At 63.7% G+C, this 27,136-nt stretch overlaps 1 protein-coding gene across 2 annotated transcripts in view; it reads left to right on the forward strand.

Moving 5' to 3' along the window:
* Nucleotides 1–27,136, forward strand: part of PRKCZ (protein kinase C zeta) — a 62,393-nt gene that overhangs the window by 25,670 nt on the left and 9,587 nt on the right. The window contains exons 5-10 of one of the 2 annotated variants that reach the window (XM_070403878.1): nt 12,502–12,587; nt 13,661–13,792; nt 15,623–15,749; nt 16,948–17,000; nt 20,456–20,644; nt 23,292–23,389. In XM_070403878.1, the coding sequence (XP_070259979.1) occupies nt 12,502–12,587; nt 13,661–13,792; nt 15,623–15,749; nt 16,948–17,000; nt 20,456–20,644; nt 23,292–23,389 (685 nt within the window). The remainder of the gene's footprint in view (nt 1–12,501; nt 12,588–13,660; nt 13,793–15,622; nt 15,750–16,947; nt 17,001–20,455; nt 20,645–23,291; nt 23,390–27,136) is intronic. The other variant, XM_070403879.1, reaches the window with a different exon arrangement.

The raw sequence follows: 27,136 nt of genomic DNA on the forward strand, positions 1-27,136 counted from the left end.
GTGAAGAACACGCACGTCAGGGACCAGTAGCGGGGGCTTCGCGGAGGCGGTGGGTCCTGCGTGTGGCCCTGGTCGCCCGCCACCTGCCGCCCCGAGCCCTCGTCCCTGCCCCCTCCCTCCGCGGCCTCCGGGTGGCTCCTGGCTCTGCCTCCTCTCCTCTCCGAGGACAGCCCTTCCCAGTGCAGCTCCTGTGTCGTGTCCCCCCCCCCCCCCCCCGCGGAGGATGTGGTGATGGAGCACTTGGCGGTGTGTCAGCCGGGTTCCCTCCGGAGAGGAGAGCAGAGAACGAGGCCTGCCCGTCCTTCCTGCGTCCTTCCCGCCGTCCTTCCTCCATCCTTCCTGCGTCCTTCCTGCCGTCCTTCCTGACCGTGAAGTCTCCTGAGCCCCATGTAAACCCTGAGTCTGCATTTACTGGTGACAACTAGGGCTTTCCCCCAGTAAATTCTTAAAACCTTTCAAAAGGCTGCATTTCAGAGAAACTGGCCTCTTTTTTGTGCTTAATCCCTGAAGCTGTTTTGAATCTCAAACCTGATTTAAGAAATCTGATGAGCTGTGCGGGCGGCTCAGTGGTGGGAGCGTCGTCCGTACACGGAGAGGTGGTGGGTTCAATCCCCGTTCGGGGCGCGTACGGGAGGCAACCAGTGTATGTTCCTCTCTTACATCGATGTTCCTCTCTCTCTCTCCCTCTCTCTCCCTCTCTCTCCTTTTGTCTCCCCTAAAGTCAATAAAAACATACCCTTGGGCAAGGATTTAGAAAAAGAAAAGAGCCGGTGTGGCGCAGTGGGTAGCGCTTCGGCCTGCAGACTGAAGGGTCCCAGGTTTGATTCCGGCTGGGGGCACAGGCCTGGGTGCGGGCTCGATCCCCAGTGCGGGGCGTGCAGGAGGCAGCCAGTCAATGATTCTCTCTCATCATTGATGTTTCCATCACTCTCCCTCTTCCTTCCTCTCTGAAATCAATAAAAAAAAATAGATTTAAAAAAAAAGAAAAGAAAAGAAATCTAAAGAGCACACGCCTGGCCGAGCCCTCTCACTGGGGAGGCTGGTGGCCCCTGCCCTTCTCCAGGTGGGCCCTGGGCCCCCGGGCACGTGCGGCCCCTTCCCCTCCTCTCCTTGGATCTTGTCCTGAACCCACAGGGGTGACTGGGGGGGGGGGGGGGGGGGGGCTCGGATGCTCGTTTACTCGTTCTTGTTTCAGTTGTGTGTTTCCTGGCTTGTTCACGCACTCGTTCACCCGCGGGGCCAGGCAGCTTCAGCGGGGCCTGGCCGTGTCGCCACCAGCTGTGGCCCAGGTTCCTCGTGCCTCCTCCCCTTCCCGTGAAACCGAGTAGCGGGAGCCCCTTCCCTGCTCGCTGCTGCTCCTCGCCCAGCAGTGGCCACGCGGCCCGTCCTGCGTGTCCGTCATCCCCAGGACAGGGCCCGGGAGGGAGAGCCGTCAGGGACGCCAGCCTGCGCCTCAGCCAGCCCCTGGGACTTGTGCTCTGCGTGCGTGTGCGTGCTTGTGCGTGCGTGTGCGTGAGTGTGCGTGTGCGGTTTTCCTACCCACTGTTACCCTTGTTCTGTGGCTCTGCTGCTTGGAGGCTAAGGATCCAACGGGCTTTGGAAATACAGAGCTGACCAGGAGTCCAGGCATCGCCGTGGTCTCACCTGCCTGTAAATGGGAGATGGTGCTGCCTCCTCGGGGGCTCTGGGGGGAGGAAAAGGTTCAGTGCATCCTGGTCTGGAGCAGCATCGCTACACAGTGGACCCAGCGTGGTGTGGACTAGACACACAGTGGGTGTGGACTAGACACATAGTGGGTGTGGACTAGACACACAGTGGGTGTGGACTAGACACACAGTGGGTGTGGACTAGACACGCAGTGGGTGTGGACTAGACACAGTGGGTGTGGACTAGACACAGTGGCTGTGGACTAGACACGCAGTGGGTGTGGAGTAGACACGCAGTGGGAGTGGACTAGACACGCAGTGGGTGTGGACTAGACACAGTGGGTGTGGACTAGACACACAGTGGGTGTGGACTAGACACACAGTGGGTGTGGAGTAGACACGCAGTGGGTGTGGACTAGACACAGTGGGTGTGGACTAGACACAGTGGTGTGGAGTAGACACAGTGGGTGTGGAGTAGACACAGTGGGTGTGGACTAGACACGCAGTGGGTGTGGAGTAGACACGCAGTGGGTGTGGAGTAGACACAGTGGGTGTGGAGTAGACACGCAGTGGGTGTGGACTAGACACGCAGTGGGTGTGGAGTAGACACATAGCAGAGATACACAGTAAATATAAATAGGTACACAGTTGATAGAGTATCCTCTATCTATACTAATAATAGAGGAATATGCAAATTGGCTGGGTCGCTGTCACCTAACAACCAATCAGGACGGGGGCGGGGCCGCAGCGGAGAGCTCTCAGTATGCCTGCTCCGGGCGTCCAAAGAGTGTGGAGAGGAAGGGAGAGCAGATAGGCAGTTAGGGGGATCAGGCCAGGAGGGGAGAGCAGGCAGGTAGGGGGATCAGGCCAGGAGGGGAGAGCAGGCAGATAGGGGGATCAGGCCAGGAGGGGAGAGCAGGCAGGTAGGGGGATCAGGCCAGGAGGGGAGCAGTTAGGGGCATCAGGCAGACTGGCAGGTGAGCGGTTAGGAGCCAGTGGTTCCCGATTGCGAGAGGGATCCCAGATTGGAGAGGGTGCAGGCCAGGCTGAGGGACCCTGTCCCCCACCCCCACGTGAATTTCATGCACCTGGCCTCTAGTCCTATCTAATAATAGAGAAACATGGTAATTAGCTGTGCCTCCGCTACCCTTCCCATTGGCTAATCAGGGCGATATGCAAATTAACTGCCAGCCAAGAGGGCGGTTAATTTGCATATATCGGCTGGGAGCGTAGCAAGCCAGGCGGCCGAAAACAAGCTGGGCGGTGGAGGTGGGAGCAAAACAAGCCGGCCGGGCGGCTGAGGGAGGCGGAAACAAACAAGCCGGACATCCCCCGAGGGGTCCCAGACTGCGAGAGGGCACAGGCCGGCCTGAGGGACCCCCCGCCCCTTCCCCGAGTGCACAAATTGTTGTGCACCGGGCCTCTCGTCTATATAGTAAAAGCCTAAGCCAGTGGTCGCCAACCTTTTGGACCTCATGGACCACCAGTGGTCCACTGGTAAGTGACTGTTACAGCAGAACAACCAGAACGACCAGTCGCTATGACATGCACTGACCACCAGGGGGCAGACGCTCAATGCAGGAGCTGCCCCCTGATGGTCAGTGCACTCCCACAGGGGGAGCTCTGCTCAGCCACAAGCCAGGCTCACGGCTGCTAGTGCAGCGGTGGTGGTGGGAGCCTCTCCCCCCTCCGTAGCAGCGCTAAGCAGTAGCAAGCCCAGCGGTAAGGAGCAGTGAGCGGGTGGGCGGTAAGGGGCGAGGGGTCCCGCTCCCCTAAGCCGGCAGGCAGACATCCCCCGAGGGGTCCCGGACTGTGAGAGGGCGCAGGCCGGGCTGAGGGACCACCCCCCACCCAGTGCATGAATTTTGTGCACCGGCCTCTAGTCGTAGATATGATAGGTGTTCAGTAGATACAGAAGAGACAGACACATAGCTGAGACGCAGATACAATAGATGCATAGTAGCCACTGCGCTGCTGCGTAGGTTACCGAGTAGATACACAGTAGGAGGCACACACAGGTGAGGACTCACCAGCGTCCGTCTGTCCGTCTGGGACCAGTCCCTGTCTGCGGGCTGTTTGTCCGGAGGCAGGGCGGTGGGTGGGGTTTGGGAAAGCGCCCAGTTTCCTTTCCTCTTTCCTCGTTCCCTCGTTTCCTGTGGCGCAGACAGAGGGCCGCTCCTGTCGGTGGGTGGAGGGGCGTGGCTTCTGTGTCGGCCCCGGCGCCGTCCTCACCGGGACCCCAGCTCCAGGCCTTTCCTGCAGCCTCATCGCCCTCCCCCAGCTCCGTCCTTACGTCCTGGCCAACCCGTACCCCAGGCCCAGGCGGTGCATCGTCCGTAAACATTTCAGCAAAGGTTCTAGAAGACGCGTCCCGTAGCAGCACTCTCACCGGAACCGTCATGTTTTTACTTTGCTTTTTTATTGCGGCCAGTGGTACGCGTGCCCCCCCCCCCCCCCCCCCCCCCGTCACTTTAAATGTTGCCAAATGGGTGGTGAGGATTCCAGTGTCCCCGACTGTCTCATTTTTTATTTATTTATTTTTAAATACATTTTATTGATTTTTTTACAGAGAGGAAGGGAGAGGGATAGAGAGTCAGAAACATCGATGAGAGAGAAACTTCGATCAGCTGCCTCCTGCACACCCCCCTACTGGGGATGTGCCCGCAACCAAGGTACATGCCCTTGACCAGAATCGAACCCGGGACCCTTCAGTCCGCAGGCCGACACTCTATCCACTGAGCCAAACCAGTTAGGGCTCAATTTTTTTTTTTTTTTAAATGAAGTTTGCTTTTGAGTCCATTGAGACGAGGCTGTACCTGCAGCCGGCGGTAGCAGAAGGGTAACCTTTGGCACCCCCTTGGCCCAGCTCCTGGGGGCTCCGCTGTGCAATGGAGCAGAGTCCGCGAGGCCATCGCGCCCTGTCGTCCACGTCACTTCATCCGGGTGTGACCGGTCGGGGAGTGGCATGTTCGGTCCGCACAGGGATCTCCTGCTGCTGCCCTTTTGGTCCCCTGTGTCCCTGCCCTGTGTCCCCCGCCCCGTGTCCCTGCCCCGTGTCCCTGCCCCCTGCCAGCCGCCCACCTGCTCTCCATCCCCGCGGCTCCCTCCTCCGCCTCGGTCAGTGCCTCCTGGTGGTCCCGCTGCTGCTGGGTCACACCTGGGGGGAGGGGGCAGGTCTCTGTGCTGGCCCTGGGGTCCCACCAGCCCCTCGATGGCCCTGGTCACTCACCTGCCGGTCCTCAGACCACCACCCGCAGAGCCCGAGGGCGGGGCGGGGGGGAAGCTGTCTCCTCCATGGGCTCAGCCGCCATAGGCCCCCCCACCCCCCACTGGGCCAGCGGCTGTTTCTCGTGGCCCTGGAGGCGGGGGTGCGAGATCAGGGCGGGTCTGCGAGGCCTCTTCCTGGTGTGGAGGCCCCGATTTCGTTCTCGTGTTCTCTCTTCTGAGGCCACTGAGCCCATGGAGGGCCCTGTGGGGACCCCTCACCCCCGAGTCACCTCCAGAGCCCCACCTCCTAGCCCATCACACTTGGGGGTTGGGCTTCAGCCTGGAAAGGGGGGACTCACGTTCAGCCCATAACAGCGGGTGAGGTGGGAACAAAGATGAAGTATTTTGGGGACCCCCTGGGCCAGGACCACACGACAGCCAAGAAGGGGGTGGGGATGAGAGCAGGGTGCAAGGGCGGGGGAGACGAGGGAGTGAGGGCTTGGGGAGCCGGTGCCGCCAGGGTCTGCAGAGAACCTGGGTTTGGGGGGCAGGGGTGGCGATGAGGGGTTTGGGGAGGATGGGGTGTGACCCCTGAGTCAGGGCTGCCCCCCTGTCCCCTGGTGTCAGGTCTGCTCCGAGGGGCAGGCTCCCGAGGCCTCCCCCCTCGTCTCTCACGCTGCCAGGCAGGTCGCCACCAGGTGGGTGCTGGGACACTCGCCGTCAGCCCTGCCCCCCGACTGGCCGTGGGCCCAGGCCTGCCAGAGCCTCTGATCCGGGGGGGCCAGACGCTTTCCCCAAACCCTGCTTCTTAGGCTGTGATTCTCCTCTCGGGGTTCACACGCGCTGGGCATGTGTCCGGCTCCTGCCCGGCCCTCGGGACGTTCCCACGAGGAAAATTCCCGCGTGGAGCGAGGACAGGATGCCGCCTCCCAGGGGAGCCACGCCCCAGCCCATCGTGGTGGGTGCGTCTCCCTCTGAGGGGCGCTGAGGTCCGAGTCAGGCAGGTCTGCGTCCCGTTTCCTCGGCAACAGGAGTTCCCAGCAGGCAGTGGGCCTGAGACTGCGAGCTGGTGGGTGAGGGGAGGTGGGTGTGGACATGAGGGGAGGCGGTTCTTGCAGGGGGGTGGTTCGAGGGGCGGTAGGTGGGTCTGTGTCGCAGCCGAGGCGCGGGGAGGTCAAGGTCACGGGTGTGGAGACGAGAGAAGGGGACCCGCGTCTTCGAGGGCAGGAAGAAGATGGTGTCCGAGAGCGGACCCCTGGTTTGTAGTCGATGTTCAACCACTGAGCCACCCCTGCTCTCCCACCATCAGCCCCTGCTCAGCATCTGGGGGAAGAGCAGGCAGAAAGGCGATGAGCTGGCGTCCGTGCGGGGCTGGTTTGCGCGAGTTGTCACACGGGTGGGCGCTAGCAGGTGGGCGCCAGCAGGGCACAGGCCGGGTTGCAGCTCGATCCCCGGTGGGGGGCGTGCAGGAGGCAGCCGATCCAGGATTCTCTCTCGTCGTTGCTGTTTCTGTCTCTCTCTCTTCCTCTCCCTTCCTCTCTGAAATCAATAAAATATATTTTTTTAAAAAAAGAAGGGAAGAGGAAGTTAAGCGCCGGCAGGACTCTGTAGGCTGGCCCTGGTGCTGGGACTTCGTGGGGGTGATACGAACGGGCCCTCCTCTCTCTGAGCCCTTGGTCTCGCCTCCATCACATGCAAACCCTTTGCCCTGTTGTGGGGCTCCTGTCCGTCCTTCCCACACCCGGTCGTGGGGAGCTCCTCTTTTTAAATTAAATAAAGCTTCATTGTTGACAGTTTTACATGTCCCCTTTTCCCCATGGACCCCCTCCAGCGACCCCCGCCCCCCCGCCAGGCCCTCACCACCCCACTGTCCGTGCCCGTGGGCCGTGCAGATGTGCACACAGGTCTCTGGTTGATCACCTCCCACCCACCCAGCTCCCCCAGCTCCCCTCCGAGATGCGGCCCTCTGTCCCTGCTTCCGTGGCTCTGGATCCACTCCGTTCACATGTGTTACTGAGATGCCACGTGGGTGAGGCCGTGGGACACGTGTCCTTCCCTGACGGACTGATGTCACTTAGCACGATCTCACCAGGCCCCTCCCTGCTGTCTCAGAGGGTAAGAGGCCCTTTCTACAGCTGGAAGCTCCTCCTCTTTGCCCGCAGGGCAGGTGTGTGGGCCGTGGCCTCCGTGTGCCTTGCCCACGCCCACGGCACGTGGCGCCCGCGTCTGTGGAGCGCTGGCCGGGTCTTTGGCCCAGTTTCAAATCAGCCTGTTTTTAAAAGCAGTTTAATTGGGCTGCTCGCCGCTCTTACTAGCACTGACTCGCGGGAGCTCCGTGCGTTTCGGGAGTGAGTCCTGTGCCGGCCCCGAGTCCTCCCCGCCCCGAGATGGCTTCTCACGCGTGACAAGCGTGAAATCCGACGGATGGTGCTCTTCGTCCTGTGAGGGAATCCCCTGGACCGGGCGCTGCTCCCAGGCCCAGGCCCAGCCTGGCAGTCGGCCTGGTGCGCGGTGGGGGTTGGACAGGCCTGCGACCGTGGTCAGCGCCCGGGACCCAGCACCAGGCTTTCCCAGCGGGTCCCAGCGGCCTCCTGCCCACGCTGGGTGACCCCCGTGGCCTGTCTCTGGGCTTCTGTCCGCTGGGCTCTGCGGCTCCACCAGTTACAATTCAGCTTTGCCGTGACGGTTAGCGTCTCGTGTTGTAAGCTCTCCCCCCATTTTGTTTCTTGCTTCTTTTTAAAAATATATTATTGTTGATTTCAGAGAGGCAGGGAGGGAGAGATAGAAACATCAATGATCAGAGAGAATCACTGATCGGCTGCCTCCTGCACGCCCCCCACCGGGGATCGAGCCCACAATCCAGGCCTGTGCTCTGACCGGGATCGAACCGTGACCTCCTGGTTCATAGGTCGACGCTCAACCACTGAGCCCCGCCGGCCGGGCTTTAAGGATCTTTTAAAAGTCTAAATCATATTTATTGGCAGTTCATTTCTTTATTGTCATTAAACACTTTTGATACCTATAGATATTGAATTACTGTCAGGGATGTGTCTTCTGTTAATTAGGGTTTTGTTCATGTTTTCTGCTTTTTGTGTTAATTAATATCAGGTGCTACCGATTCAGGATCGTTCTGTCTGTCTTTCGAACGGACACTTTTATCATCATGAACTCTTGCTCTTCAACAGGAAAAGTATGACTAGCACGTACGCCTCCTTGGGCTGATGTTAACGTTATACCAGCTGGGGGGGCGGGGGGCGGGGGCTGGTGTTTATGAGGTGTATGTCTTCCACCCTCTGACTTTCGCCTTCTCTGGGTCTTGGTTTGGAAACGGCCCTGAGAGCCGAAGGGAGTCGTTTTAATCTGACAGAGGCTGACAGTCGCAGCTTTTCGCTGCAGCCTTTCGTCTGTTCACACTCGGGGTCATACGTCACGTTGCTGTTTGAAACGTAAAGAGTGTCGTCGCCACTTCGTTCGTAATCGGCCTTCCGGTCCTTGGTTTTAATCACGTGTGGATGCTCTCTCCCTCCCTTTTGTTGGCTTTGTTCAGCACTTTGTATATTTGAAATATTCTGGCTTCCTGAGAAATCAGAAGGCACGTTCTTGATTCTTGGAACAACGGGCCTTCCAGGGTCGCTTTTGCTGATTCCCAGGAAGGCAAGAACCTTGTAACCTTACTCCACTCCCCTTTTTTAAAAAAATATATATTTCATTGATTTTTTACAGAGAGGAAGGGAGAGGGATAGAGAGTTAGAAATATCGATGAGAGAGAAACATCGACCAGCTGCCCCCTGCACACTCCTCACTGGGGATGTGCCTGCAACCCAGGTACATGCCCTTGACCGGAATCGAACCCGGGACCCTTCTGTCCGCAGGCCGGCGCTCTATCCACTGAGCCACACCGGTCAGGGCATTACTCCACTCTCTCGATCCCCCATCGGTTTTCATGCTGCTGTTACGTGTGCAGAGCCTACACGTGCTGTAAACCCCACAGTCATCGCCGCTAATATCCGCGAAGGAGCATCCGTCAGATTCGCCCTCCGTGAGCTCGCTGCTTCCTGCCGGGGGCCTCGGCTGAGACCCTGCCCTCCTGCCTGTTCACTGCCTGCCCCGTCCTCCAGCTCCGCCTGCTGACCGGGAGCTGCGTGTCCTTTCTGGGAAGTATCTTTCTTCTGCCTTCGCTGGCGAGGACGTTCTCCGCCGGGCGTGGCCTCGGGTGACTCCGGGCCGTGGCGCTGCTGCCTGTGGGCCACCCTCCTGGGCCCTGTTTCTGTGGAGCGTCGCCAGCCGACATGGCGCCGTCCCCTCGAAGGCAGTGCCTCTCTTTGCTCGGCTGCGTTGGAAACGTCCTTGTCCTTCCATTGAGCAGCCGCGGGGGCGGGGGCGGGGGAGGGGTGGGCCTGATTTGTCCGGACTCGGCTCGGCCAGCTCTGTGGAGACCAGCCGGCGTCTTCTCAGGTGTGGCCCTGCTCACGCTCCTCGCTCCCCAGCCTGTGTGCACGTCTTCCCCGAATCGCGTAGATCCTTCGCTCTTCCGTTTTTTCCTTCCTGCCTCAATCTGCGGCCTCCTACCACCCTCTCTTGTTTGTCTAATCTGCTTTTAAAAAAAAAAAAAAAAAAACTATGTTTTTATTGATTTTAGAGAGGAAAGGAGAGAGAGAGAGAAACGTCAATGATGAGAGCGAATCATGGATCGGCTGCCTCCTGCACGCCGCACACTGGGGATCGAGCCCGCAACCCGGGCCTGTGCCCTTGATTGGAATCGAACCCAGGACCCTTCCGTCCGCAGGCCTACGCTCTAGCCACTGAGCCACACCGGCCAAGGCAATGATTGCCATTTTTGATCAAATATTTGCCTAGAATGAGCTGACGTTGCACCTCACCCTGGGGAGACGGCGGCCCCGCCCTCCTGGGCGCAGAATTCATGGAAGTCGCTCCCCAGGAGGGAGCTGGCGTGGAGGCGTGGCCACCCCGTGTGGCTGCACCCCTCCCTTGGTCCGCGGGCTCCTCACCGCCCCGTGGCTGTGCTTGGCGCTGTCCCCTGGCCGCGTCCCAGGGCGCCTGGGCTGGGCTGGTCGCCCGGCGGCTGTCCGTCCTCGGGGAACAGGAGGCCTCGACTGCCGCCCCACGCGCTCCGGGCGAGGCCGGCCACGTGCGAACCTGGGGGTGCGCACTGCGCTTCGCAGCCTGTTGCTCTCAGTTCCGTTTCTTTAAATGTATTTTCTTCGCCTTGTCAGAGCCGTCAAGACGCCAGATTGCCATGGCGACGGCTGGTTAAAATCCCCCAGCGTCCTAATTATAGACTCTCAGCCGGCGACGAGCCACTGAGGGGGAAGCCAGCGCCGACAGCTGCCGCAGCCACCGGGTCTCCGCCACCGCTGGCCGGAGCCACTGCGCCCGCGGGCGGGACCCACGCCTTCCCACAGCGCACTCAGAGCGACACGGGGCCAGGGTGGCCGCCAGGCCGTGCACCCCGAGTGGCCGGGGCTCCTCCAGGGCGGCTGAGCGGCCGCCCCCCCCCCCCGTCCCGTCCCCAGGAGGCCATTCCCGTTCACCCACGTGTCTGTGGCCCGTTTCCCACGGCGTCTCCTCCGTGGAGATGAGTCCAGGGAGACGGTGGACGTGGCTGGGCACATGGCCGCTGTCCCCCGACACCCCTCCCCCCCCCGTTGGCGCCCACACGCGTTCCTTCTCCCGGGAACTTTTCTCATGTGTCTGTTGCTTCCCAGGAACAGGGCTGTGGCTCTCTCTCTCTCTCTCTCTCTCTCTCTCTTTAATCCTCACACAAGGGTATTTTCCATTGATTTTTAGAGCGAGCGGGGGAGAGAGGGAAAGACCCAGAGACACATCGACGTGAGAGAGACATCGATGGGCTGCCTCCTGCAGGCGCCCCGACCAGGGCCCGGGCTGGGGAGGAGCCGGCACCCGAGGTCCGTGCCCTTGACCCAACTCGAACCCGGGACCCTTCAGTCCGCAGGCCGACGCTCTACCCACTGAGCCCACCCGGCGCGGGCTCTCCTGTTCTTACGAGGACACGTATCCCATCAGAGGCGTCCGGGTGACCTCGCCCGGCCTCGTCCCTCACAGGCCCCCCTCCAAACGCAGCCCCGGACCCGCTCAGGGCTTCCCCGGACGAATCGGGGACGGACATTCAGCTTCACGGGGACCCAGGGCTCACCGTGGACTCATCACTCCTTCCGCACCCGCGGGCTCCCGCCCTGTCCCCGCGCTTGGCCCGGCATGTGTGTCGCCCTCGGGCCCTCGATGGCTTGGTTTCTGTTCCGCAGCTTTAAGCGACTTGAAGGACACCCTGTGGCGTGTTCAGACTCTGTCCTGTCCAGTGCTCGGGCGGAGGGCAGAGCCAGCGCCTTGGGGCTGGTGTGTCCCCCCTGACCTGCCCAGCCCCCTCGGCCATCCCTGCCTCGGCCCCTGTGCCCTGCTCCCTCGCGCTGTAGGGGGGACGGTCACTCCTGTGGACGTGAGCAGGGACCCGCCGTGGGCCAGGTTCCCCCAGAACAAGCCAGGGGGCACCTGTCGTCTGGGCAGAGGCCCTCGGGGGTCAGGGGCAGGCTGATGGGGGGCAGGTGGAACGAGGGGCACGTGGATGAGGGACTCCAGGCTGAGCCTGCGGTGTGAGCCCCACGTGGTGGGGAGGGAGGTGCTGGCTCTGCCCCCAGCCCCGCCCTGGTCTCCCTGGGCGTGGAGCCCTCGAGGGAGGGCCAGGCCACGCGGCCCCCACCGTGGCCGTGGCTCCTGCCCCCCAGGAACCCAGCCGCATGACTCTGACCGATCTCCCGTGAAAGGGGAGAAGCGGGTCTGTGCTCGCCGTGACCAGATTCCGGCAATTCCCGCCCGAGCCAGTCACTTGCTTGTTTTAAAAGCATCCCGTCACCATTTCCACATTCGCGTCCGTCTGTCCGTCCTTCCGTCCGTCCGTCCCCACCCCCTCCTGTCCCCCGAGGCCTCCCCTGCGGGGCTGTGAGCTGGAGCTGCTGGCCGAAGGCGCTGCTTCACACGCTCGTGTCAAAGGGGCTGGGTGCAGGGCTTGTGCTCTGGGACCAGAACTGGGTCCCAGTGCGGCCCCGGGAGAGGGCTCCCCACTCCCCTTCCTGGGACTTGGTCGCATGCGTGTCGTGAAAGTGGCGATCGATGACGGGATCCTTGTTTTGCTTCCCCTGCCCCGGGGTTTGCTGGGCTGGGGACCCCCAGGGGCTCGTGTCTGGGGGGCTGGGCTGCGCTGGTGGGCGCTGTGGTCAGGCTCACTGGACCGCGTGGCAGCCGCTGCCCCTGGGTGGGCAGGAGGCATAAATCTCACCTGAGCTCAAGTCTCGTCCGTCCTAGGTACGAGGCGCCCGGTGTCCCTGCCGGAGCAAAGGGGTCACAGGAGGCGGGAGGACACGGTCTCGGATGGTCCCTCAGCCTGACCCTGGCGGATGCTGCCCTGCAGCATCGGGCTGCTGTCTGGGCCCGTCTGTCCACCCCCCAGGGCTGTGACGGGGCCACGCGAGGAGGGGCCACGTGGGGAGGGGCCACGTGAGGAGGAGCGGGAGGGAGCCGCTTGCTGTCGTCGCGCCTGCCTCCCAGGCCCTGGCCGCCCGGCAGCAGCCTGTCCCAAAGGCACCTGCTCACAACCTTCCCGTGTCCTTTCCAGAATCCATCTACCGCCGCGGAGCCCGAAGATGGAGGAAGCTGTACCGCGCCAACGGCCACCTCTTCCAAGCCAAGCGCTTTAACAGGGTGAGCGCGGCCCCCCGGGATGTGGGCTCTGGCTGTCGTGTGCCAAGTGCCGAGTGCTGAGTGCCGAGTGCTCTGTGCCGAGTGCTGAGTGCTGAGTGCCGAGTGCTCTGTGCTGAGTGCTCTGTGCTGAGTCCTCCATGCCGAGTGCTCTGTGCCGAGTGCTGAGTGCTCCGTGCCGAGTGCTGAGTGCTCTGTCCTGAGTGCCGAGTGCTCTGTGCTGAGTGCTCCGTGTTGAGTGCTGTGTACCCCTGTCGCCACCTGTTGAGAGGGGCTCAGTGCCACTGGCCCAGGAGCGGGCGCGTCCGAGAGGGCTGGCCCTGACCTCGTGGTGTAGGATTTGACCGGTTTTCTTAAATGAGCTCCGACCAGGCTGTGGGTACGGGTGCCCCCTTTTTATTTGCGACCCTCTCAGCAGAGAGAAATGTGTTTGAAATGACAAGAGAAACGGAAACCTGTACATGAGTTACGGCTGGAAAGTTCTAGCTGGGAAGCGCGGGCGCCTGGGCGCGGGTGGGCGAGCCGTGGCCGTGGAGCGGGAAGCAACCATGGGCCTGGGCGCGGGTGGGCGAGCCGTGGCCGTGGAGCGGGAAGCAACCATGGGCCTGGGCGCGGGTGGGCGAGCCGTGGCCGGCGCTGAGACCAGCTTCATGCTCACACGTGGGACAGCTCACACTCAGGGTCAGTAAAGCTGACGGTGACCCTCAGGGTCAGTTTAGGACCATGAAGAACAAAGGGGGCCATTGAAGGTCGACAAAGTCCCGGAAAAATGGAGGTGACTGCGTGTTCCTGTGGCCGTCACAGGCCAGGCGGGCCCGTGCTCCCTGGGTGCCCACGGCTGCTCTGCTCCAGCCCTCGTCACCCCTGCCCGCAGGCCGCCTCCTCGGGGCCACAGGTCCCCCCACGGGGATGGACTGAGGGGGCTCCTGAGCCCAGGCCACCCACTGCCCCAGCTCCACGCCGTCTTCCGAGAGAATCACCGGAGGTGCTGCTGGCCTGCGCTTGGCTGGCCCCTCCGGGCTTATGGGCTCTGGGAGCACCAGCCCGGCCTCAGGCGCCTTGTCATCCGTCTGCAGAGAGCGTACTGCGGCCAGTGCAGCGAGAGGATATGGGGCCTCGCCAGGCAGGGCTACCGGTGCGTCAACTGCAAACTGCTGGTCCATAAGCGCTGCCACGTGCTCGTCCCGCTGACCTGCCAGAGGCATATGGTGAGTGTGGGCCTGCCGGCCCCGCCCTCCCAGCCCTGTCCCCGTCCCTGCCTCTGCCCCCTCCCTGCCCCCTCCCCTCTCTGCCCCCCTCCCCATCCCCTCCCTGCCCGGCCCCGCCCTCCCAGCCCTGTCCCCATCCCTGTCCCTGCCCCCTCCCTGCCCCCTCCCTGCCCGGCCCTGCCCTCCTCCCAGCCCTGTTCCAGTCCCTGTCTCTCCCCCCCTTCCCCCTCCCCTCTCTGCCCCCGTCCCCGTCCCCTCCCTGACCCCTCCTTCCCTCCCCCCTCCCCATCCCCTCCCTGCCCGGCCCCGCCCTCCCAGCCCTGTCCCCATCCCTGTCTCTGCCCCCTCCCTGCCCCCTCCCTGCCCGGCCCCGCCCTCCTCCCCATCCCCTCCCTGCCCGGCCCCGCCCTCCCAGCCCTGTCCCCGTCCCTGTCTCTGCCCCCTCCCTGCCGGCCCCGCCCTCCCAGCCCTGTCCCTGTCCCTGTCTCTGCCCCCTCCCTGCCCGGCCCCGCCCTCCTCCCCATCCCCTCTCTGCCCCCGTCCCCGTCCCCTCCCTGACCCCTCCTCCCCTCCCCCATCCCCATCCCCTCTCTGCCCCCTCCCTGGTCCCTGCCACAGAGGACATGAGATGGGGGGCACCTGTGGGCGCAGAGGGTGGCCCCAGCAAACAGTCGGGGACAGGACCCCTCTTGCCGAGCCCTGAGAGTCCCCGGTGCCCTTGGGGAGCCCGGGGCCCTCTGCGGCTCTGGGCTGGGTGTGGGGGGTGAGCTGTGGAGATGAACCCATGCTGCTGGGAGTCAGGGCTGCCCGGTGCCTGGCCCCTCGGGCGCTGCTGGCCGTGTGCGCAGTTGGCTCCTGTCGCCATGAGGGCGGGAAAGACGCCTCTGGGGCTGGTGCCCGGGGACGCGGGGTCCCCGCACAGACTGGCGCTCGGCTCCTTGCACTGTGGCTGCCAAAGTCCACAAGGGGGCCCCTTCCCCGGGCCCCTAGGTCGGGTGGGGAACCTTTTGCTGCCCCGGGCCACGTGGGTATCTGTGACGTCATCCTCGGGCCATACAACATCATCAGCTTAAAAATGAGCCTCTTCGATTTGGCCCAACGATTACCTCGCCCTCATGCCCTGGCAGGGCCAGACCCGGTGGCTTCATAGGCCTCGCCTGGCCCGCGGGCTGGACGCTCCCCACGCCTGTCCTAGGGGGTCCCTAGGCCCACGTTCGCCTCAGAGATGAGTTCAGCCCCAAAGACCAGCCAGTCCCCGGGCCGAGGGAGCCCACGCTGGCGCCCAGGTGACCGCCCGCGGGGAGCTGCCTCCATTGTGACGTCAGCGTGTGGAACCCTGTGAGCCGGACGTGGCTCGGAGCCTGCCTGGGGCTGACATGTGCAGAAGCCTCAGTGAGGGCGGGGGCGGGGGCCGAGCCTTCGGGAAAAGTGCCCGTCGCACCCAGCACCTGCCGGGCAGGCCGCCCCCCGGGGCGCGGAGCGGGCACCTCGGCCGGTGGCATCACCGGTCACTGCAGTGCGACCAGGTAGCGGTTGGCCGGATGTGTGTCAGGACACGCGTCACAATGTGCGTGTTTTCTTTTTAAATGTTTTCATCGGTTTCAGGGAGAGGGAGAGGGAGAGGGGGAGGGGGATGGAAACATCAGTGATGAGAGAAGCGTCGATCGGCTGCCTCCTGCACGCCCCCCACTGGGGATCGAGCCCGCAACCCGGGCCTGTGCCCTTGACCGGAATCGAACCTTGACCTCCTGGTTCATAGTCAACGCTCACCACTGAGCTGGCCGGCCAGCGTGTCTGCTCTAACGGGAGCTTTGCCGCCTCCCGTCTCAGAGCCGCGGCTCCTGCGCTGACGCTGCGCCCGGGGGCCTCTCCCCGCAGGATCCCGTCATGCCGTCCCAGGAGCCTCCGGTAGATGACAAGGACGACGCGGACCTGGCTCCCGAGGAGACCGATGGCAGTAAGCGCTTCCTCCCCCGGCGCCGGGCGCTGCCGCCCTGGTGCCCGCTGGCCTCCCCTTCCTGACCCCGTCTGCCCTCCCCGGACCAGGTCGGCGGTGAGGCCCCCATGGTGGGGCCGAGACACGCTCTCCGGGGCCTTCCCTGGGCCCCACGTCTCCCCGAGTGGCTGCCGTGGGACCCCCGCTCCCCTCTGCGCCTACAGGGGCGTCTGCAAGGCGCTCGGTGTGGCAGCTACTGCACTGACCCCCCTCTCGGCTGCTGTGGGGCGGGGCGGCTGGGCCTCGTGGGGGAGGCTGCTGGGCTGCTGGACCTCGGGGGAAAGGCGGCTGGGCGGCTGGGCCTCGGGGGGGAGGCTGCTGGGCGGCTGGGGAGCTGGGCCTCGGGGGGGAGGCCGCTGGGCGGCTGGACCTCGGGGGAAAGGCGGCTGGGCGGCTGGGCCTCGGGGGGGAGGCTGCTGGGCGGCTGGGCCTCGGTGTGCGTTGTAGCTCCCGGGGTTTGGCAGGGTGTTTTGTTGGTGGGAACGGGCTCCCCGATCCCAGGAGCCCTTCGGGGTGAAAGGAGACCAGGCTCTTCTCTTAGCACAGCAGCTCCCACGAGGAGACTCCTCACAGCAGTTACCCACCCACCCACCCACCCACCCGTCCATCACCCGTCATCTGTGTCAATTCACTCACCCACCCATCCATTATCCACCACCCACCACCCACCATCCACCCACCTATCCATTACTCACTCATCCATCTCCCCATCCATCCACCATCCACCTATCTGTCCACCACCCACCTATCCACCATCCCCACCACCCATCCACCCATTCACTCAACTATCCACCATCCATCCACCCATCCACCATCCACCCACCTATCCATTATTCACTCATCCATCTACCCATCCATCCACATACCCACCCTTCCACCATCTACTATCCACCAACCACCATCCACTCATTCACCATCTCATCTCCCCATCCACCTGACACCCACCCCCCTATCCATCCATCTGTCCGTCTGTCCACTCTAAGAACAAAGACTGGCAGGTGGACACCAGCATCTGACATGACTTGTCCCACAGGTTGAGCCTGGTTGAGTCGGGTGTGGCTGCTGCCGGCGTCTGCCCCGCGCGCCGCTGGCCTTGTCCCGGTGTCGGCGGACATCCTCCTGACCACACCTGTGACATCCTGTTCCTTTCCCTTCCCAGTTCCTTACATCTCCTCCTCCCGGAAACGTGACAGCATTAAAGATGACTCGGAGGTGAGTGCAGGTGGCGCCTGAGGATTTCATGTCTGGGTCCATCGGCTCCTTTCTGGGGCAACTGAGGCATTTTAACGTGAACGGGACACGTTTGGGGACGTGGCTCAGGGAGGGCGTGGTCTAGGGGCAGCAGGAGGCCCTGCTGCAGGGGGCAGAGGTCCGTGAGGTTTAGCATCTTTATGTTTAGTGCCGAGGTGACCTCTGAGTGGCTGGACGGACAGAGTAGGTGAATGTGGCAGTGTGAGCCGTGGCTGAATCTCAGAGTGTGGGGGCCGAGCTGTCATTGGCTGAGGCTGTGGGAGCCCAGGCGGCAGGCGGCCTAACCTGGCTCAGGGACCTCTGGCCCCAGGTTTGGATAATGATCGCACTGTCCGTGGGTTATATTCTGCACCGGGCGGGGCTTATGCTCACACTTAGCACCGCGCTGGCACTCAAGGAGCTTCCGTGGCACCGGTGTTGGCATGGCTGTTTCCACATCAGCCCAGGGGCTCAGGCCATCGTGGTGGGCGCAGGAGCCCATGTGGCCGCAGGGTCGGGTCAGGCCGGGTGGGGGGCGGGCTCACGAGCCTTTGCCTTGTCTCCTGGGCCCTCTGTGGGGCTGGCCGTGTCTGGGCCCAGGGCCACACGTGGACTGAGATGCCCACGAGCTCATTCGTGACGTGGCTCTCGCTCCCAGGCTCAGATCCTCAGGTTCCCTGTGACCCTTTCCACGACAGGCACTCCCATCGCGGGAAATCGGTGCCTCGTGAAGCCCTGAGACCTTGGCGTCCACGGGCACTGCTCACACGGCGCACGGGACCCTCTGTCTCTGGGAACCTGTGTGCGATGTGAAGGCTGATTGTGAGGCGCCGGGAGGAGACTGGGCGGCGAGGAGGGGGCACCCAGGACCTGGCTCTGGCAGTGCTGGCTCTTTTTTTTTTTTTAATACTAGAGGATCCATTAATGAAATTCGGTGGAGGGCGGTGGAGGGTACCTCAGCCCAACTTGCACCCTTTCCAATCCGGGACCCCTCGGGGGATGTCCAACTGCTGGTTTAGGCCCGATCCTGGGGATTGGGCCTAAACCGGCAGTCGGACATCCCTCTCCCAATCCTGGTCTGCTGGCTCCTAATCGCTCACCTGCCTGCCTGCCTGATCGCCCCTCACTGCCTCTGCGTGTTGGCCTGATTGCCCCTAACTGCCTCCGCTGCTGGTGTGGTCGCCCCTAATTGCCCCCCGCTGCCGGCCAGGTCACCCCCAACTGCCCCCTCCCTGCCGGCTTGGTCGCTCCTAACTGCCCCCCACCCCCACTGGCCTGGTCACCCCTTATTGCCCCCCCTGCCAGCCTGGTCACACCAAACTGCCCCCCCTGCCGGCCTGGTTGTCCCCAATTGCACCCCCCCGCTGGCCTGGTCACCCCTAACTGCCCCCCCTGCTGGCCTGGTTGCCCCCAATTGCACCCCCCCCACCGGCCTGGTCGCCCCTAACTGCGCCCCCCACACCGGCCTGGTTGTCTCTCAGTGCCACCCCTGCCAGCTTGGTCGCCCCTAACTGCCCCCCCTGCTGGCCTAGTTGCCCCTCACGGCCCCCCCGCCGGCCTGGTTGCCCCACGCAGCCTGCTATTCAGTTGTTTGGTCGTCCCTCACTAACCCCCCTGCCGGCCTGGTCATAGGCAGCCATCTTGTGAGGGCATGAGGGTTAATTTGCATATTGCCACTTTATTATATAGGATATGTTTATTGATCTCAGAGAGGAAAGGAGAGGGAGAGAGAGAGAAACATCAATGATGAGAGAGAATCATTGATCAGCTGCCTCTTGCATGCCCCACACTGGGATGGAGCCCGCAATCCAGCCCTATGCCCTGACCGGGAATTGAACCCTGACCTCCTGGTTCCTGGGCCAACGCTCACCCCTGAGCCATGCGGGCCGGGCTCGCTTGGGTGGGGCCTGTCCTTTGTGACACCCCAGAGGCTGCTTCCCCGAAGGTTCTTGGGGTCGCGTCCTGGCACCATCTCCCCAACACCCTCTTCACCCGCTGGCAGACCGGGTCCAGGCCGGTGTCTGAGCTCTCATTTTTGTGAAATCGTTTATTTCGTCGAACGATGCATCCTTCACTTTTCCTGCTGTGTGTTTCCCACGAAGCCGTTCTCCGGTTCTCTTTGGACCCTGACCCCGGGTCCTACAGCCTAACCCAGGGCTCGCTCATCTGCCTGGAGGCGCCCCGGCCCCACGGGGGAGGGGGAGGGTTCTGGGCCAGGAGGTCTCAGTGCAGCGTGTCACTGTGCTGCTGGCAGCCCCTGTGGCTGAGCGGCTCTCAGGGTCAGGGAAGCTTCACTTGTAGGTGGCGGGTTCATTGTAAAAGGAAATAACTCAGGCCCAGCCCTCCCGGGGGTCACCCTCCCCGAACCTGCATGGTCTCCGGCCTCCTCCTTGGGGGTCTTAGGGGCTTCGTTCCACAGGCAGGAGCGAACCCACCCTCACTGGCCACGGAGAGAGCTACGTAGCCAGTTCCCGCCCTCCCTGTGGGACTGAAAGTTCCCACCCTCCCATCTCCATCGGGCTGGTTTCCCTGGCAACCGCCCCTCCCAGGTGATTGAGGGGCTTTGCACAGTCACCTCATTAGCATCACAGAAGCCCTCGGGCACTTGGGAAATTCCAAAGGCTTTAGGAGCTCTGTGCCAGGTCTGGGAGGAAGACCTGGACACCCAGGTCTTTTTATAAACCCGGGTCCTAGGTGGTCCTCTGGCCGGAGAGGGTCCTGGCCGGGCAGCTCCGCTGCTGCCCTTCCCGTTCCTCCCCGGCTTCGGGCCTGGGGTGCACGTGGCCTCTGGGCAGCACTGGTGATGGGCACCGTCGAGGTGCCCTCGTGAACAGGCAACTGGCCACACAGCCCAGCCGGCGCTCTACTCTGTCCACACAGCCTCGGGGAGCAGCCCCCTGGCCCACTTCCCACAGTGACCCACGGATGTCCCGGTCCGTTTCCTACCTGTGGTCCCGTGTGCGCGAGTCAGAGACACTTACCTCCTTGGCCCCGGGTCCTGGGCGGAGGTGCTCCACGGGGAGGGAGGGAGTGGTTGCCGTCGCTCTGAGCACGTCCCAGTAACACTCTCTTTGGAGACTGAGCTAGTGATGGCCGGCGGGCCAGGCAGCTCCCGGCCGCAGCCCTGATGGCCCAGGGCACGTGAGCCTGCAGTCACCCCCTCAGTCCTGGCGAGGCTGCCCCCACGCATCCCGCATCCCGCATCCCTCACGGGCCACCGGCGGCTGGGGATGGGCCGCGGTCTGTGGAAATGAAAAGCTCCGGGGTTTCGAGCTCCTTCCGCCGAAAGCTGCGCCGTCCGTAGTTCTTGGCTTTTCTCCCGAGTGGGGTGGCTGCAGGGCCGGGCGCAGGTCTTGGCTGAGGTTGGCAGGGATGCCCCGTGCGTCTCTGAACCCCACACGTTCCCCCCTTTCCTCTCCGTTGTCCCCCCACTTCAGGACCTCAAGCCGGTCATCGACGGGATGGACGGCATCAAGATTTCTCAGGGGCTGGGGCTGCAGGACTTCGACCTCATCAGGGTCATCGGGCGCGGGAGCTACGCCAAGGTCCTCCTGGTGCGGCTCAAGAAGAACGACCAGATCTACGCCATGAAGGTGGTGAAGAAGGAGCTGGTGCACGACGACGAGGTGAGCTGGCTGCGGGCGCCACGGGAGGGGGTGCCACGGGAGGGGGCGTCACGGGAGGGGATGCCACTGGGGGGCGTCACGGGAGGGGATGCCACGGAGTCTCATGGGAGGTGGCACCCTGGGAGGGAGTGCCACGGGGGGGAGCCACGGTGGGGAGAGCCACGGGGGCACCATGTGTGGGAGAGCCACAGGGGTGCACATCACAGTTTATTGTGTGAATTTTAGTTCTGGCTTCATGGGCTTTATTCTTTTGATTGAAGTGAAATATACACATAATTTGCCATTTCAGCCACTTTGAAGTGCACGCACCGGTGGCATTTAGCACCCCCCCCCCCCCCATGTTGTAATGTGGTACCACCATCACCTCTCCCCAGCGCCAGGACATTTCATCCCCCGACAAGGGGACCCCCCACCCCTGTTGGCATCACTCCCATCTGCTCTCTGTCTGGGTTTGCTGTCCTAGGCGTTCGTGTGCACAGGGTCACACGGGGCCTTTGTGTCTGGCTTCTCCGTGAGCGTCCTGTGCTCAGGGCTCCTCCCAGGGGAGCCTGTGCCTGAGTCCCTCCTTTTCCCGGCCGAGTAACGTTCCAGCACCGGGCGGGCCCCTGCGGTTTGTCCCGTCAGCCGTGCGTGGACACGGGTTGACCCCCTCGGCTGCTGTGAGGAGAGCTGCCGTCGACACAAGAGCACAGGGATCCGTTAGGGACTCTGTTAGGGACTCTGTTCTCAGTCCTTCGGGGTCTTTTCCGGGAGTGGCTTTGCTGGGTCGCAGGTAAGTCCGCGCTGACCTGTCTGAGGAGCCGCGGCCCGTCCTCCCGGCAGCTGCTCCCCCACGTTCCCGCAGCCGCCGCGGGGCCCGCTCCCCGCGTCCTCCCAGGACCTGCTGTTTCTGGGTTGGTCGGCTCTGTCCTGGTGCGTGTGATGTGGTCTCTTACTGTGGTCTTGGCCGCGTTGCCATAGTGACTAGTGATACTGAGCATCGTCCCTGGGCTGGTTGGCTTCATGCACTTTTGGTCTTTTTCTCCTGCACCAGATGCAGGCTCTGTGTCTAGACGCAGAGAACAGACCCAGGTCCGGAGGCAGTGACCTGTTGCTGCCGCCGGGACACAGCCCCCACCCGGCTCACGGCGTGAGGGCAGAGCAGGGGCTGGACCTGAGTGCTCACCCGCCCCCCACCCCCCCGCAGGGTGCATCTGGGCCGGGCACAGGCTGCCCAGCTGGCCCTGAGCCCTGAGCTCACACCTGAGTGGTGTGTCTGCACCTCACGGCCGAGGGGTGCGGTGCGGGCCCAGAGGCGGAGGCAGGGCTTTCAGGTGGTCCTTCGAGAAGAGCGGCCTCTGGAGTCGGCGTGTGGGAGCGTATGTTCCCGCGTGTGCGTGTGAGAGATGGTGTGTCCTGTGGCCATGAGCCTGGGCCTGGACAGAAGGCGATGGGGCGGCGATAGCCGTGGGCTGGTTAATGGCCCCAAAGAGAGGTTCCCATGCTAATCCCTGGAACTGTGAATACAGGCCAGCGGGCAGGAGGGAGGCAAGGGGGCAGGAGGGAGGCGTGTGGGCAGGAGGGAGGCTGTGCAGGCAGGAGGGAGGCTGTGCAGGCAGGAGGGAGGCCGGGCAGGAGGGAGGCCGGGCAGTCAGGCGGAAGAACCTGGGCTGATCACCGCCTGGGAGGGAGGAGGCGGCTTGGCGACCAGCAGGGGGCTCTGCCTGAGCGCCTGGGTGACCGGCTGCCTTTGGCGAGCAGATGGCGGGGCTGGTCCTGAGCTCAGTGGAGGCCTGGCTTGCAGCGGGGAGGCCGTGTGGAGTTGCCGAGCAGCCATTGCACGAGCAAGTCGGGAGCTCAGGACAGGAGGAGCAGGGACCTCTGCATGGACAGATGGGGTTGGAGCCATTCCACCCCAGGGGTCTCCTGCAGGCGGAGCGAAGAGGGGCTTCCCCCAGGTTCCAGCAAGGACCGGGAGAGGCGGCCCTGGGGGCGGAGCGGTGCTGGGGGATGGGCGTGGGGCTCCAGAATCTGCTTAACCTCCACCTGTTCCCTCGTGCCCTAAGCGGGGATGATACCCACCTCCCAAGGCTGCCACGGGAGCACAGAGAGCCTGTGGCCGAGGCCACACACAGCTGGGGACGGTGGTAGAAATGGTGGTAAATGACAGTTGCAATAGGTGATGGAGAACGCTGCTGCCGATGGTGGAGATGGTGATGATGGTGATGAGGCGATGGTGATGGTGTTGATGATGGTGATGGTGGTGATGACAGTGGAGATGGTGATGATGGTGGTAGAGGTGGCGATGATAGTAATGGGTGATGGTGGTGATGATGGTGAAAGTGATGGTGACGGTGATGATGGTGGTGGTGACGGTGGTGATGGTGGTGATGGTGATGGTGGTGACGATGATGATGGTGATGGTGGTGGTGATGGTGATGGTGGTGACGGTGGTGATGGTGGTGGTGATGGTGGTGATGGTGACGGTGGTGATGGTGATGGTGACGGTGGTGATGGGACTGGAGATGGTGATGGTGCTGATCCATCTCTAAATGGCGTTTCTCTCTCTCTGCGTTGTCTCCCCACGAGCGGAGGGGAGAGCCAGCGTCCCCTCCCCAGGCTGCCTGCGGGCGGTCAGGAGCCCCCTGACCCCCGGCTTCTGTTCCAGGACATCGACTGGGTGCAGACGGAGAAGCACGTGTTCGAGCAGGCGTCCAGCAACCCCTTCCTGGTCGGCCTGCACTCCTGCTTCCAGACGACCAGCAGGTAGGAGGCTGGGCCGCTGCTCCCGGTGATAAGTGTGGGGTTGGGCTTGTCTGCCGAGCTTCGTTCTCATTGGCTGCTGTCACCGTGAGTGAATGTCATTCATCCGGACCTCAGTTACTTCATTCCCGAGAGCGCAGAGCCCCTGGCCTTTCCCCCAGACCTGCGCTGGCCCCTCCCCGGGTCGCAGATTCCACCTCCTTCCTGCCTCAGCTTCCCCCTTCCACCTGCCTGAACCCGCCACAGCCTCTGGGAGCCGGGTCCCCGGGCTCCACAGGCTGCCAGCCCCGCGTGGGAGCCGAGCCGGATGTTGGAACACGGCATGAGGGGGGACCTGCTGCTGGCGGTCACCTGTCTGGTGCCTCCCCTGCGGCCGTCCCGGCAGAGCTGGAGCGACTTCCTCCGTCAGCTGTTTCTGGAGAGTCTTTTCCCGGCTCCGGGCTCCCGGTTACTCTCTGAATGGCTTCCGCACTGTTGGCCGGGCGTGTGGACCCGCCGCCGTGACCGGTCCCCGGGGCCTGCTCTGTCCGCCTCGGCCGGCTGCCTGACCGGAGCTCGCCGGGAAGTGACAGGCGGCCTCCTCGGTCACACTCGGCGCACTGGCTCCCGGCCGCCATTTAGCACCGACCGCAGCCTCCTGGGTGGGGATGGGCCCAGGGAGGGCGCGCCCAAGCCCACCCCCTCACTGGAGTCCGGAAAAGCCCTTGCTGTGGTGCTTGGTGACTCGCACTCCACGCGCTTGTAGACGTGAAGGTCAAAGGGACCAGTGTCCCAGCCTCGCTCCCTCACCGCCGCCCGAGCACAAAGCCTCGGCGCTCAGGCTCGGGGCCGGCGTCCCGGTGCGTCCCGGTGCCTCCCGTGCTCAGGCCCGGCAGAGCTGGAGCAACTCCTCCGTCGGGTGTTTCTGTGGCCGAGGAAGACGGGCCACTCCCCTGCTCCCCCAGGCCGGGCCTCACAGCGCTCAGCAGCCACAGCGGCCGCCCCGCGTAGCTGGTGTGCACCTGGGCGGTGGCGGCTCCGGGCTGTGTCCCAGGTACCAGGCCCGTGGGCTGTGATGAGATCTGCGGTGGGGCTGAGCTGTGTCGGTGCCGTCTGTCCCGGGAGGGACCCGGCCAGGCAGGGCGTCGTCCTTGGGCTGACTGTGTGGTTTAATAGAAGCTGCGCCCACAGAGGCAGTTCCGTGTCAGGAGACCGAGGTGTCTAAGGCGCAGTCACGTTCTTGGTACAGAAACGAAGTGAGCGCCTGTTGGCTTTGCTGACTCACCAGGTGGGAGGGACGAGGGCGGGTTTGCTGGGAGGGGGAGCGGGTCCCTTCTAGACCGACCGCACCGGGTGTCCATCGGCGGGTCTGACTTGGGGTTGGGAAGTGGCTGCACGCGGGGAAGACGCCTAGGAACAGCCGGGGAGGGTGCGTCGGGCAGCACCTACCTCCCCTGCAGACTCTCACCATCAGTCCAGGCAGCGGCTCTGGGGCGGGCACGGGCTCCACTTCCCGCCCTTCCTCCCCCGCCCGTGCCACCTCGCCCGGGGTGCCCTCCCTGGGCCCAGCTTCCTCTAGGAACAGGGACAGCAGGAGGCCTGCCTCCGGCCCTGGGCACGTTCCCGGCATGAGGGGGTCCCGTGGTCACCCGTCTTCACGGCCAGCACTGGTGTCACCACACGTCCCCAGGTGGCTCCAGCCAGCACAGGGGTATGAGTGCCAAGTAAACATCGTGCTCTGGGAAACCACATCTCACACCTGCACGTCAGCCACGCCCTCCAGACGCAGCAAATTAAATGAACGACGCAGCTGCCCAGACGGGGAAACTGCTTCCGGTTAAGCTGTTTCAGGAAAATGATCCAGAGATCGTGGCCAGAATCACTGTTTTTAGCAAACCCCACCCCCTGCGCATTAGACTGCGGTTCAGCACCAGCCTAGGCCCTAGGCACAGGGCACAGGGCACCGGCCCCAGGCATAGGGCACAGGGAACCGGCCCCAGGGCACAGGCCCCAGGTACAGGGCACCGGGCACCGGCCCCAGGCATAGGGCACAGGTCCCAGGGCACCGGCCCCAGGCACAGGGCACAGGTCCCAGGGCACCGGCCCCAGGCACAGGGCACAGGTTCCAGGGCACCGGCCCCAGGCACAGGGCACAGGTCCCAGGGCACCGGCCCCAGGCACAAGGCACAGGGCACCGGCCCCAGGCACAGGGCACAGGCCCCAGGCACAGGGCACAGGGCCCATGCACAGGGCACAGGTCCCAAGCCCCAGGCACAGGGCACAAGCCCCAGGCACAGGGCACCACTGAGACCCAGTTGCTGCTGCGCTTCTGCTGTTTAACCTCCATCCACCTCGTACTCAGGGGTTTTGCTCTTTAAAAACGAGGGTGCCCGTCACACCGTGTTGGGGACACTCGGCCCCGCCCGCTCTGTCTCCTTATAAACGGCACTGAGACTCGCCTTCTGCTGGACGGGAGGGACCTGGTGCCTGAGTGCCCGCCCGGGGAGTTGGCGAGGCCGGGGGCGAGTGGGGGTGGGAGTCAGGGTGGGGTCCGGGCCTCGGGCAGGAGAGGTCAGCCACCTGTGGGGGATGGGGGACAGCAGGGAGCCGGTGTGCCAGAGCAGGCCGGCTGGTCGACCCTCAGCAGGCGTGGTGACAGGAGGCGCTGGCAGGGGTGTGGCTGCGAGCAGGCGGAAGGCCGTGACCCGGGCGCAGGCACCCGAGACTGACAGCCGATGGGTCCTCCGTGGGCGCGTGAGTCACCGCACTGCCGACGCGGTGCGCCTGTTACCGTCACAGTTAACCCAGAACCGAGCGGTGTGAGTGACAGGTGGCAGGCGGGCGGCACGTCAGCTCAGCTCTGTTCTCTGACACCTGGTGACGGCTCAGGGCCCATGTGCTCGCTGTCATCTGGGCCCCCTGACAAGCGGGAACGCAGCCCGCGCCGCGTCCAGAGCAGGATCCTCAGGCTGGCGGCCGGGGCGCGAGCCATCGTGGGAGACGCGCGTCTTCCTTGGGGTGCCTGCGGCTCGGCCGGGCACCGGGGATGTTTCGGGGCTTATTTCTGTGTCGAGTGCATAGACTGGCGGCCTCTGGGCACCATCCCAATGCCCTGGACAGTGAGGGGCCCTCGGGGCATGGCCTCTGGGGCCGAGTCCTCCTGTCGCTGGGGGACCCCCTCCCCCCCGGGGGCTCCCTCCCCCCTGCCCCCCCCCCCCCCCCACACACACACACAACACGAGGGCACATGATTGGTTGTTTTTGCCCAGACTGGAGGCAGCTTGGGGACAGGACGCTTGGGGGCCTGTCACTGGGGGCGGAGGAGCCGGGGTGCAGGCCCCACAAGGAGGTGGTGACTTGGTGACTGACGTCCCCGCCCGACCTGGACGCGGCGTGGAGCTGAGGCCATGGTGCCGCCGCCCCGTCCAGCCGGGTCCCTCCCAGGACAGCGCCCCCCTCGGGCCAGGCCTGGGCCCAGACGAAGCCCGGCTCCTTTGTCAGCCCTGACCCGAAACTGCGTTAAAGAATGTCAGAAACCACATGAGAACAGCTTTCCACACACACACGCACTTCACACAGCTTCACACGCAGAGAAGTGCCCGGAGGAGCCACCTGTGCGCTGCCCGCGCTGTCCCCCTGCCCGCGTCCGTCCGTCCGTCCGTCCGTGTGCTGCTTGCGGTTTTGTTTGTTGTTGTTTTGCTGTTTATTTTCCCTCATGGGCTGGAGGACCCACCTGTCTGCCCAGAAGGAGGAACAGGCATGTTTATTGGG

Source organism: Myotis yumanensis, unplaced genomic scaffold, assembly GCF_028538775.1.
Source record: "Myotis yumanensis isolate MYYU_CA2020_CCGP unplaced genomic scaffold, mMyoYum1.0.hap1 SCAF_2, whole genome shotgun sequence".
NCBI classification, from domain to species: Eukaryota; Metazoa; Chordata; class Mammalia; order Chiroptera; family Vespertilionidae; genus Myotis; species Myotis yumanensis.